The sequence below is a fragment of the Geotrypetes seraphini genome, chromosome 2, assembly GCF_902459505.1.
Source record: "Geotrypetes seraphini chromosome 2, aGeoSer1.1, whole genome shotgun sequence".
NCBI classification, from domain to species: Eukaryota; Metazoa; Chordata; class Amphibia; order Gymnophiona; family Dermophiidae; genus Geotrypetes; species Geotrypetes seraphini.
This window is the reverse complement of record NC_047085.1, coordinates 395003085-395016141: the sequence shown is the minus strand read 5'-3', so window position 1 is coordinate 395016141 and position 13057 is coordinate 395003085. Positions and strand designations below refer to the sequence as shown.

The window sequence follows — 13057 nt, the reverse complement described above, 5'->3', positions numbered from 1 at the left end:
CTGTACAGTGCTGCATGTGTCTGGTAGTGCTCTAGAAATATTTAATAGTAGTAGTAGTGCAGGAGGATTAGAAGGTACTTAACAGAAAAACTGGAAAATCATTTGGAAGCTGATACACTACCACATCTTGATGCAGATTTATTTAATTTTCTAAATCCTTCTCCCAAGGGAGCTCAGAACGGTTTACATTAGAGAATGACACGGTGGCTATTACCCGCAGCTAGCCACGGGTAACCCGCCGCGGTGGAGGAGAAAAAAGTGCTCACTGTGTGCACAGGGGCAAGGCCATCCACCGCCCCGTGGAGCAGTGAATGGCCTTTTCCTCGCAGTTAAGGGAGGGAACGCGCGCAGACCCCTCCTTCCTTCCTACGTACTGAATCTATCTCCTCGCTCCCCCTTACATTTGCGGAGCGTTAGTAAAGTAACTCGATGAAGCCGGCTGAGCCTGCCTGCAGTCGCATGTATGTGGGCGGAAGCTTCTCCTCTGACGCAACTTCCGGTTGAGTCACATGCAAGGAGATCTCAAACCTCAGGAAGCTGGAAAATTGGCTTTCAAGTCTTCTGACTGCCTCGCATTCCCAGCCACCTTGGCTAGCAATTTCCAACACCACCAGATCACTCAGGGAAGGTATGCAGTCCGATCACGCCTCCACAAAACCGTGTAGCCAGAGCTCCACCTATTAGTGGATGAATCCGGGGTGAGCTAGCTCCCGATCCCAGAGCCCTAATTTGACGTACAGGCTGTCCGGGGGGCTTACTGCAGTGGCAGGTAACCCCCCCCCCCCAGAGGCAGACTTTACCCCAAAGTCTGCGATCTCCTGCCGAGAAGTTGTCCCCGCAGGGTATTTCCACAGCACAAGGGCAAACCCGTGAAAAAAGATTAAAATACACTAAATTTAAGAAATGAAACATGAGCAGAAGAGAAAAGCTCCTACAGCTTGGCTTGTAGGAAAACAAAACTGGTGTCTAGGGAGCATGTCCAGGAGATGAGCGCAGTGGGAGGGGCTGAATTTCAGTTAATTGAAGTTCCTATAGCCTCTGGCAACAGGGGAACACTACTTCCCATCTATTGCCAGAATAAAGGGGGATTGCACAAGAACATGATGCTTGTACAGATCTCCCTGCTAGAAAAGCTACAAAACAAAGAGCTCTGTGAGACTTTCTACCATACTAAACTCCATCATTACCCATCAGTGAAGACTCATCTTACCAGTGCTCATAAAATATGTATACCTGAGAGGAATAGAAAAAATATGAGGGCAGAGGGGAATATGACTGCTACCTTTGTAGTATGTGATTGGTTCTTGTGCCTGAGGAACCAAACCTTTCAGTATAAATACCACTCTAGAACAGGGGATCCACAAATCCAGTCTAAGAGAAACAAGGTAGTTTACTCTAAGCCAAGCAACTGACAGAATTAGAAGAAAAAAAGCCAAATCACTAGTGGTTGGGCTGGAGAGTAAGATTTTAACTTTAAAATTTACCAAACGACTTGACTTTGTAAGAGGGGGTTGGGGGCTTTGAACACATGGAACCAACTGGCAAAGGTATACCACTAAAATGGCAAACTCAAGTTCTGTTTAATGCCAGCTGCTCTGTCAGCCAACAAGTACACTTCTCCTTCCAAATTTACAGATTTAGAACTCGCAACTTCGGTTATTCGTGAGTTTCTAAACCCTGACTCACCCCCGCCTCCCAGACCTTTTGACAGTGTACCTGGTGGCCTAAAGGTGAAGCAGGGTAGGAGCAGTCTTCCTATGCTCCTGCCCCATGCAGAGCTGTCAAAAATGGCTGCTGTGAGTTCCCGTGGTCTCACGAGATGACAGCCGAACTCATGGCAGCCATTTTTGTTATCAACGGCTCTGCATGGGGCAGGAGCATAGGAAGATTGCTCCTGCCCCGCTTCACCACCAGGTAAGGTGTGGAAAGGTCTGGGATGCAGGAGGGTGGTGGGGTGGGTCAGTCGGCCCTAAAAGTTATTCACGATTTTTCCATATTCGCGGATCAGCTCTGCCCCTAACTCCTGTGAATATGGAGGGAGTAGTGTACCACCCTGTTCCAGCAAGGTTCAGGACAGGAGGGGAGGGAGTTGAAAAATAAAATTCAGAAGTACAGATATTACCTCTTTTGAATCATCTATTCTTTCAAAATAGACAAAAGCAAATCCTCTTGATCTTCCAGTTCTCTGATCATAAACCACGTTAACACCACTTAAAGGTCCATAACGAGAAAACACTTCACGCAGGTCTCTCTCGGTGGTATACAAACTCAGGCCAAACACACCAAGACACAGGTTAGGATCTGGATTAGCCTGCAAGAGAGAAAAAAACAACTTCAGAGCAGATCATAAAAGATCATTGCTGTCTTACAATTAAAATGAACCTCGTTTTTACATTTCTAAAAAATTATATACACTTCCCCCTGCGTATTCGCAAATTCTGTATCTACGAAATTGCTTATTTGCTGTTTTAAATCAAAAAATGCATTTTCGGGGCGTGGCTTAAAGACGCATGAGTATGGTCCACTAATCAATGTAGATGGAAAACTTTTATTTCTTTTTTTTACAAATCTTTATTCATTTTGCATCATATAACAAGTGTAACAATAAATAACAGTTAAAATTGAATACAACACTTGTAACTTTATCATATTCAGCATTAAAACATTATAATTTTAACCCAATCCCTCCCAACCCAACCATAATCTATGCATTCACAAAACTCCTATATAATATTCTTTATTATTGGTCTAAATATTAATAAAATTATAAAATCTCTCCCCCAATCCCTTCCTTTTTATTGTATTTATAATGGAAAAATGGTATCTATTCATTACAATATCTTGTCAATGGCCCCCAGATTTCATTAAATTTATTATAGTTCCCTCTTTGTATAGCAATTACTCTTTCCATTTTATAAATGTGACATAATGAATTCCACCAGAAGCAATAATTAAGTCTATTCCAATTTTTCCAATTAAATGTGATTTGTTGTATGGCGACTCCTGTCATGATCAATAAAAGCTTATTATTGTTAGACGAAATCTGACTCTGTGTCCTCATTGATGTTCCGAATAGAATTGTATCATAAGATAATGCAACATGGTTTTCCAATAAACAATTTATTTGACCCCAAATAGATTTCCAAAAGGCTAAAATAAAGGGACAAAAAAAAACAATAAATGATCTAGAGTCCCTACTTCGAGATTACAATGCCAGCATCTATTAGACTTAGCGCTATTCAACTTTTGCAACCTTACTGGGGTCCAAAAAGCTCTATGTAAAAGAAAAAACCATGTTTGTCTCATAGATGCGGAGACTGTAGATCTCATTCTCCAAGACCAAATCCGTGGCCATTGAGATGCATTAATCTGATGCTTAATCTCAATGCTCCAAATATCTCTAAGACCATTTTTAGGCTTTTTTTTTTTTTTTTTTTTTAACTAATCCACTTATCAATTTATACCACTGTGCGGCCTGGTGTCCCAGAAAGTCCACCTGAAAGCATAAGAACTTCAAACTATATTGATTGTTAAGGGTATTCCATTCAGGGTACCCCACCTTAATGGCCTGCTTCAATTGCAACCATCTAAAACTTTGTGATTTATTAAGGCCATATTTATATTGCAATTGTGAAAATTCAAGCAGTTTACCATTTGAAAAAACATCTTCCAAAATACGTATCCTTGCTATCATCCAATGCTTCCAGATGACCTTAAATCCGCCAATTTGAATCCTGGAGTTTAGCCATATAGTTTGATTTGTTGACTTTTGTATTGGAACAGATGTTAAATTATTAATATATCATAGTGTTTTCCATGTATCCATTAATATACTATTGTCTTTATACAATCTAGGCATTTTAATACTAAGAACATGACATAAGCGTAAAGGAAACATGAGTCGCCATTTCAACCATAACCATTCTGGGGTATTATCTATGAGTTCTGGGAGAACCCAATACATACCCTGGCGCAGAATATAGGCTTTATGATACCTATAAAAGTTTGGAAAATTTACCCCCCTCTCTTTAATTGATTTTTGTAAAGATACTAGAGCAATTCTAGGAGTTTTACCTAGCCAAACAAATTTGGTAAGAATGCTATTTAATTTTTTATAAAAGGACCCTCTAAAAAAAACTGGTAACATACTCATTTGGTAACAAACCACAGGCAATATCATTATTTTAACCGTATGAACTCTCCCCCACCAAGAAAGATGTAAAGGGTTCCATTGCTCACACATTTCTGTTACCTTCTGTAGCAAAGATTTTTTGTTTTCTTTCATTGTGTCTTCCAGAGTATTTTTAATCCAAATTCCTAAATATTTTAATCCATCTTCCTTCCATATAAAGGAAAATTAATCAAATAAGCCTTTTGTGCAATGGAAATCTTTTGGCTAAGATATTGGCTTTACACTTAGCTAAGGCTCTCCCTTTTATTATTGATATGCACCACACTGGGTTTGTTGCTAAGAGACATTCATCTAACACCACCAGATTGGCTTTTCATATGTTGAATTTAACAAAAGCCATGAATGATCTGGCTTTTTCTGTATCCTTGGATGCAGAGAAGGCCTTTGATAGGGTGGAATGGATCTTCATGTATCAATCTATGGAGTGGTTTGGAATAGGTTCAGGATTTATACAAATGATTCAAACATTGTATAGCTCTCCTGCTGCTAGATTATATATTAATAATTTTTTGGAAAGCTTTAGATTGCAGAGGGGGGTTAGACAAGGCTGTCCCCTATCTCCTTTACTTTTCGATATTGTTTTGGAACCCTTGTTATTAGCGATTCAGCAAGTAAAGGAGATACAGGGTATTCCTTATTCGGATCAGGAATATAAAGTCTCTGCATATGCAGATGATATACTACTTCATTTGAGAAATCCGGAATCAACCATTCCATGCTTACTTGAATTGATTGAAACATTTGGAAAATTTTCAGGTTATAAGATAAATTGGAGTAAATCAGAAATTCTTCCACTAAATGTACATTGTACAAAAGGCTTGTTTGATTCATTTCCTTTTGTATGGAAAGAGGATGGATTAAAATACTTAGGCATTTAGACAAAAAATACGCTGGAAGACACAATGAAGGAGAATGAAAAATATTTATTACATAAGGTAACAGAAATGTGCGAGCAATGGAATCCTTTACATCTTTCTTGGTGGGGGAGAGTTCAAACGACTAAAATAATGATATTGCCTGTGGTTTGTTATCAAATGGGTATGATACCAATTTTTTTCAAGGGGTCTTTTTACAAGAAGTTAAACAGTATTCTTACAAAATTTATTTGGCTAGGTAAAACTCCTAGAATCGCTTTAGTATCTTTACAAAAACCAGTTGCAAAGGGTGGTGTAAGTTTTCCCAATTTTTATAGGTATCATCAAGCCTATATTTTACGACAATGTATGTTTTGGGTCCTCCCAGAGCTCATAGACAGATAAATTTAAAGAGATCTGGGGGCCATTGACAAAATATTGCAATGAATAAATACCATTTTTCCATTATAAGTACAAGTATGGTTGGAGGGTGGGGGGAAGGATGTCTGAATTTGATTAAATTTTAGTTCATTGGACAAGAATTTTTATATGCTATTATTTGACTGAATACAGGATGGGAAGTTGGGAGGGAAGGGATTAAATCTTAAAGTTAAAATGATAAGAAATTCAAGTGATGTATACAATTCAATGTCAATTATTTATGCACTTGATGTAAGAGATAAAATGAATAAAGAATTAAAACAAACAAAAAAAAAAACCACACATTTTCATTTTTCAGGCTATTTTAAGCCCTGTAATCCCCTCCATAAGCCTTACCTGGTGGTGTAGTGGGTTTTTGAGGCAGGAGCATAGGAAAATCGCTCCTACCCTAAAAACTCGCTAGACCACCAGGTAAGGCTTAAGGGGGGGCTTTCATGGCTTAAAATAGCCGGGGGAAGCGGGGATAAGGGGCAGAACTGGCCCAAATATTATTCACGGTTTTTTAATATTCACGGGCCGGCTCTGCCCCTAACCCCCGCGAATACGGAGGGGGAAGTGTAGACACTTGTATTTTGGATAAAGAAAATGACACCCCCATCTCCGCCCTTTCCTCATGAACATAACATAACAGATTTCTAGATCACATAGCCCATAAGTTTAATGCAGTTAACAAAAGATGTTAAGAAAATACATGTTATAATATGAAGAATGCAAGGTCTAATTAGTCAAGAAATTTTGAGAACAGAAAAGTTATTAACAATTTTCTAAAATGTTCATAAGAGCTGGATCTAAATAGCAGTGGGCAGAAATCTTTATCATAGTAAGCTGCTTGGTATGAAAGAGTGTGCTCGTGATATTTCTTACTTCTGCAGCCCTTAACTGCTGGAAATGTAAAGAGGGCATGTGATTTTCTGCTGTTCTTGTGTGACACTATAAGGAACCTGTTGGCAATATATAACGGGGCAACTCCAAAGGTGACTTCATAATACAAACATCCCAACTTAAAAATCACCCGGGCCTCAACAGGAAGCCAATGCAACCCTGTCCCCGTGAGCTTGGTCCTCATCCCCGCAAACCATCTGATCCCATCCGCACAAGCCTCGAATAGTTTTATACTGAACTTATTTATTAAACTATAAAAAGAAACAATATTCTGTACAATTGTCAGAGCTCTGGCTGCCGAACTAGAGGAAACGTTTTTGTTTATAAACGTTTAGCAACACAGCTACAATACTACTTTATCCTAAAGCAAAAAAAAAAGAAATAGAATTTTTTTCTACCTTTGTTGTCTGGTTTCTGTTTAACTCATCTTCTTGTCATTCTCTTCCTTCCACCCACTGTCTGCCTTCTCTCTGCCTCTTCCATATGACATCTGCTTTATTTCTATGCCTCTAACAGAAACTGTCTGCCTCCCCCCCCCATATGGTCTGGCACCCCTCTTCTTCCCTCAGCTCCCCCCATGGTTTGGCATTATCTCTCACTCCCTTCTCCAAATGGTTAACATCTTTCCTTCCTTCAGATCTGGTATCTGCTTCCTCCCCCTCCCCCAATGCACTGGTATCTTTCTCTTCTCCCTTCCTTTTCTGTTCTTCCTTCTCAATTTGTTTTCTACCTCTTGTCTACTTTCTTACTTTCCAGTTCTCAATTTCCCTTACACTGTGTCTACCTACAGCTTGCCACCTCTTTCCCTCACCACTTCCAGTATTTCACAAATTTGATCCTCTTCCTCAAATCCACCACGTACCGTTTTTTCTTTATCCCCTCTTTCCATCCAAAGTCTGCTCCGCTTTCTCTCCTCCCCACTTCCATGCAGCGTCTGCTCCGCCCTCTCTCCTCCCCACTTCCATGCAGCGTCTGCTCCGCCCTCTCTCCTCCCCACTTCCATGCAGCGTCCGTTCGTCTCTCACCACTTTTCATCAGCTCCTCTCTCCCCTCCCCACTTCCCTTCAGTGTCTGGCTCCTCCCTCTCTCTCCACTTCCATGTGGATTCTGCTCCCCTCTCCCTCCACACTTCCATACAGCTCTGCTCTCTCCTCCCCATTTCCTTTCAGGGTCTGTTCCTCTCCCCCTCCCCTTTTGCGCCACTCGCCCTCTTCTCCCCTTCCCCTCACCTTCACGGGCACTTTTTAGAATAGAGGTTGTCTCCGAGCAGCCTGGATGCCACAGCCTTCTTACAGGTCATGCGCAACTACTCCAAATCTTCTCCTCTGACATAACTTCCTGTTTCCGCCTGGGAGGCTCATGTCAGAGGAGAAGTTTCAGAGTAGTCACGTGCAACCTGTGAGAAGGCTATGTTGTCCGGGCTGATAAGAGAGAAAACCTCGATTTTGAAAAGCGCTCGAGAAGGGAGGGAGATGGGCCAACGAGGGGAAAAGATGCCAGGACTATGGCAGGGGGGCTTGACTAATGTCTTCAGGATCAGAGGGATTGGTGGAAATGCACATAGGAACTTGTGTGACCAATCCATAAGAAATGCATCTACTTCCAGTCGATGAGAGTACCATCTGGAACAGAATTGAGGCAACTTGTAGATGTGGGGAGATGCAAACAGGTCTATCTGAGGAGTCCCCCAAAATCAGAAGATGTGGCGTAAGACTTTGGAGTTGAGAGTCCACTCATGTGGTTGAAATCTGCTGAGATTGTTGGCTAGGGAATTGTTTGCCTTGCACATATACTGCTTGAGTAATATGTTTCGAGGAATTGCCCAGTTCCAAATTTGCTCAGCCTCTTGACACAGAGGAAGAGAGCCCATTCCTCCACTTGTTGATGTAGTACATTGCCACTTGATTGTCTGATCGAACTGGGAAGACTTGATTGGAAAGATAATCCTAAAATGTTTTCAGGGGTTTGCAAATTGCCCACAATTCTAACAGGTTGATATGAAATGTATTTTCTAGAGCAGGCCACAGCCCCCAAGTTTGGCGATCATCCAGGTGAGCTCCTCATGCATAGGTGGAGGCTTCAGTTATGAATATTTTCTCATGTGGAGGGATGTGAAATAACAAACCTCTGGAAAGATTTGCCAGATTCAACTACCACTGGAGAGATTAATGAAGAGGCAAGGTGACTTTGATCCTTTGGGATAAGGAATCCATGGCCTGAAACCACCGAGATGTCAGACTCAACTGATCTGAGATGAAGTTGAGCAAAGGGAGTTACATGTACTGTGGATGTCATGGGACTATGAGACACATCATCTGTGTTGCTGAGATGTTTTGTAGAGAGGACACATGATTGCAAAGTTGAAGCAAAGTATTTTGTTTTTGTTGGGGTATGAAAGCCCTTAGAAGAGTTGGGTTGAGCATCGCCCCTATGAAGTCCAACACTTGAAGGGTTGAAGGTAAGACTTTGGAAAACTGACTTTGAAACCTAGAAGCTGGAGAATAGCTATGGCCACTGAGTGCAGCTTTTATCAACCAATCGTCTAGATATAGAAACACTTGAAAACTGTGGGTATGTAGGGATGCTGCAACCACTACTAGACACCGAGGGGCATAATCAAAAGTAGTGTCTCAGTCCGATTTGAATGTAGGGCGCTAGTTGCCCAAAGTCGGCAGCGGCAAAGTGTCCATTCTCAAAATGTATGTCCAAGTATTTTTTTCCCTGAAAATCAAATATCTGTACAACCATGCGTTTGATTGTCCAGACCGACACTATGTCTCTCTTTATACCATATTCTTGACCAAAAATTCATCCAAGTCCCTAACATCCACAACAAGACTTTTTGGACGTGGGAGGAGCCAGCATTGTGTTGAACAGGCCATCCGGACATGGCAAGGGAGCAATGGGGCACCTTACAAGGCACTGCTATGAACTTCACAAAAAGGGTGCCACAAACATCTCACCAGAACTCCCTTAAAGGTCATGGTGATCCCCCAAACATCCAAAACCTACTATGCCAGGGATCTCAAAGTCCCTCGTTGAGGGCCGCAATCCAGTTGGGTTTTCAGGATTCCCCCAATGAATATGCATTGAAAGCAGTGCATGCACATAGATCTCATGCATAGTCATTGGGGAAATCCTGAAAACCCGACTGGATTGCAGCCCTCAAGGAGGGACTTTGAGACCCCTGTATTATACCCACCTGTCTATAACCCCAATAGTCCTTATGGCTGCAGATGCCACCTATATGGCAGTTGAGTTGGGTGGGTGGGGGTGTTGGTGGGTTCATATGTTCTACCATGAATGTAGTGGTTAGAGTGGTTTATGGCCTGGGTCCTCCTTTCTATGGTCCACTAGCCCACCCCCAAACTACTTAAGCCACCTCTGCGCAGCTCTACTAGGCTTTCCTATGCCAAGTGCTGATGTTCTAGAGGCAGGTATATACGTTTTTATTCTGAACTTTGTGGGAGGTGCGATGGGGTCAGTGAACACTGGTGTGGGTCTTTACTGTGTCCCTGCAGTGGTTATATGATCATTTTGGATACCTTTTGGGCACTTATACGTGACTTTTCATCGTCTAAGTCACAGTGTATAAGTTCCATCTAGGCAGTCTCATCAAACCTTAATCACCCTACAGGGATAATTGATGTCTAGGTCAGCTCACATCCAGCCCTAACCACTCCTCCAAAAACACCCCTTTCAGCTCTGGGCGCACAGCAGGATTCAGAGACCTAAAAAGTCCCTGGATACATCTAAAAAATAGTTTTGATTATTGGCACTTGGACGAGTTTCTAGACGTATTTAACTCTCGATTATGAGCCCCTTTGTGAATACTCTTGGAAATGAAGCGAGGCCGAATGGCAGAACTTTATATTGAATATGATGACCTACATGAAAATGAAAAAAACTTTCTGTGGTCCAGATGGATGGGAATGTGTGTGCAGGCCTCCTTGGGGGGTCTAGAGAGCACAGCCGATCATTTCATTCGGGTATAGAGTCCCCAGAGATAACATATGAAACTTTTCTAGTAAATTTGTTGATAGCCTGGAGGTAAAGAATGGGACAAAAACCTCTCGTCGTCTTTGGAATTAGGAAATACCTGGAATAGAACCCCTGATTTTTCTAGGAAGGGGGTACTACCTCTATAGTATTTATTTGAAGTAGAGCTTCTCAATTTCCTGAGAAGAGATGTGGAAGAGTATTCTCTTGGAGAGAATATTTGCTAAACGATCCTGAATGTTAATGTCCATGTCAGAGACTTGCAACCATGCATGATGTCTCATAACAAAAGACATAGCCAATTCACTGGATGTCGCATCAAAAGCTGATTTTGCCATAAACTTTCTGGTTTGGAGTAGGTTATGAGTAGTCTCCTGGAACTTTGGAAAATGCTCAGATGGGATATATTGTTCAAAATCAGCCAACTTCTTTATGAGCTGTTTAAGATGAAATGAAATATAGATGTTATAGCTGAGAACTCTGCTGGTCAACATAGAATTCTAGAAGAGGCAGCGCCCAAACTTATCCAAGGTGCGGCCTTCATTCATGTCCTGGTGGTGCAGTAGCATATACTCTTGTACTAGAGGATATTTAAGAATGGATTCAACCAGCAAAGACTGATGTGGCACTTGCGACTTATCAAAGGATAGGATTGTATTCTGTACAAAGAGTCAATCTTTCATGGAGCTATGGGAAGGGTGAGAGGAGTCTCCCAGTTCTTAAACAGAGCTTCCTTAAGCAGATTGTGAAGAGGCAATGTAAGAAGCTCTTTAGGAAGTTTGCCAAAGTCTAACACATCAAGAAGTTCTGCTCTGGACTCGATATCTGACTCCATTTTAACAGGCAAACAAACCTTTCCCCATCTGCCTGATAAATTTAGTGAAAAATAGTCCTTCTGGAGGAAATATGCATCTTGGTAATAGAGATGGATCTGTTGGGATGCCTTATGACTCTGGAGCAAATAATGTGGTTTCAAGATCAGTATTTTGTACAGAAAGATCAAAATTAAATTCTCCAACTCCAGAAGATTCTCTATAGGAAGGAGGATGCTTCCTGGTCTAAGGAGTATGATAACTGCAAGAGCACCGAGAAGAACTTCTTTGATGATATCAGTACCGATTAGATGAAGACGAAAATAGATGTCGAGAATGTGTAGATCTGAACTTACGTTGAGGCGAATGTGAATTGGTATCATGTGATGCTTGCTTGGATTTAGAGGAGAATCTGTACCGTGGGATCTCGATGTCCATCACTGCTTCAATGGAGAACTGGATTCGGTAACCTTGGCCTCGATGTTACCATGCTCAGGCTGGGCCGGTACCAAGGGAGTCAAAGCAAGCTCCGGTGCCACATGTAGCTTAAACAGGTTACAGAACTCCCTCTGAAATAACTCCTTAAGTTGGTCCTGGAAGGACAGCACGGATACCGTTGGCTCAACAGCTGCAGCGTGTCGAGGGATGGGTGATTTTGACGAGGAAGCATACACTAAAAAGAGAGACAGTCTGCACAGGAGATCGACGATGGCGTCGATGGCATGCTTTGAGTGACTTGATTCGGAAGGTGCTTGTGATGCTAGTTGGCTAGAGAATGGCTTCTTTGCAGGTTTACCAGATGCAGGGACGACGTCCGATGTCAAGGGACGTGTCGACGCTGGTACCGTTGGTACTGATGGCATCGATTTGTCACCAGAGGCCATGGCTGGTCCAAAGACCTTCTCTTGCAGGATATGTCAAGCCTTAAGAGAGTGTTTTTGTAAAGTAGAACAGCAGATGCAAATGTCTGCTTGATGCTCCAGACCAAGACACTGAATGCATCAGCTCGGCAGGTCAGTGATGCAGATGGGCCGCTGATAAGAAGTGCACTTTTTGAACCCGCTAGAAGGCCTTGATGTGAGGAATAATCTCAGCGGCAAAGTCAAAAAATGTAATGGTTGCAACCCATGACAGAAAACCAGTGAAAACAACTGGAAAGAAAAGGGCCAAAGGCTTGACCAAGAAAAGAAAAAGGACGAGGAAAGTAATTTTTTTTTAAAAAAAAAGAAAAAAGTACCAAAGAAAAGATACTATAAGTAGATTAAATAAAATAAAAACAAGCCAAAAGGTGAAAGTGCATTGAATGGGAAGGCAACTCAATTGGACAGTCCAAAAATCAGTTACTTTCTGTAAAGCACAGTTACTTACCGTAACAGTTCTTATCCAGGGACAGCAGGCAGCTATTCTCACATGTGGGTGACGTCATCCACGGAGCCCAGATGCAGACAGCCTCGCAAGCAGACTTGCTTGGAGAAAAGTAGAAGTTTTGAGTCTGCCGCACCGCGCATGCGTGAGTGCCTTCCTGCCCAGCACAGGGCGAGCCTCCTCAGTTCAGATAGCTAGCAGAGAAGCCAACCAGGGGAGTTGGGTGGGTTGTGAGAACAACTGCCTGCTGTCCCTGGATAACAACTGTTGTGGTAAGTAATTGTGCTTTATCCCAGGACAAGCAGACAGCCTATTCTCACATGTGGGTGACCTCCAATCTAACCAGAATGGTTAGATTGGAGGTCCAGGTGGGAGTTTTGGCAACTAAGGAGAATACATTTTGTAATACTCTCTGGCCAAAATGGCCATCCCGTCTGGAGAAAACATCCAGACAATAGTGAGAGGTGAAAGTATGAACCAAGGACCAGGTGGCAGCTTTGCAAATTTCCTCA

At 42.1% G+C, this 13057-nt stretch overlaps 1 protein-coding gene across 4 annotated transcripts in view; it reads right to left on the bottom strand.

The window, feature by feature from the left end:
* The window catches only part of TRA2A (transformer 2 alpha homolog), a 234683-nt gene that overhangs the window by 95478 nt on the left and 126148 nt on the right, over nucleotides 1–13057 (bottom strand). For all 4 annotated transcript variants that reach the window (XM_033930863.1, XM_033930860.1, XM_033930861.1 and 1 more), the window contains exon 4: nucleotides 2123–2311. In XM_033930863.1, coding sequence (XP_033786754.1) covers nucleotides 2123–2311 — 189 coding nt within the window. The remainder of the gene's footprint in view (nucleotides 1–2122; nucleotides 2312–13057) is intronic.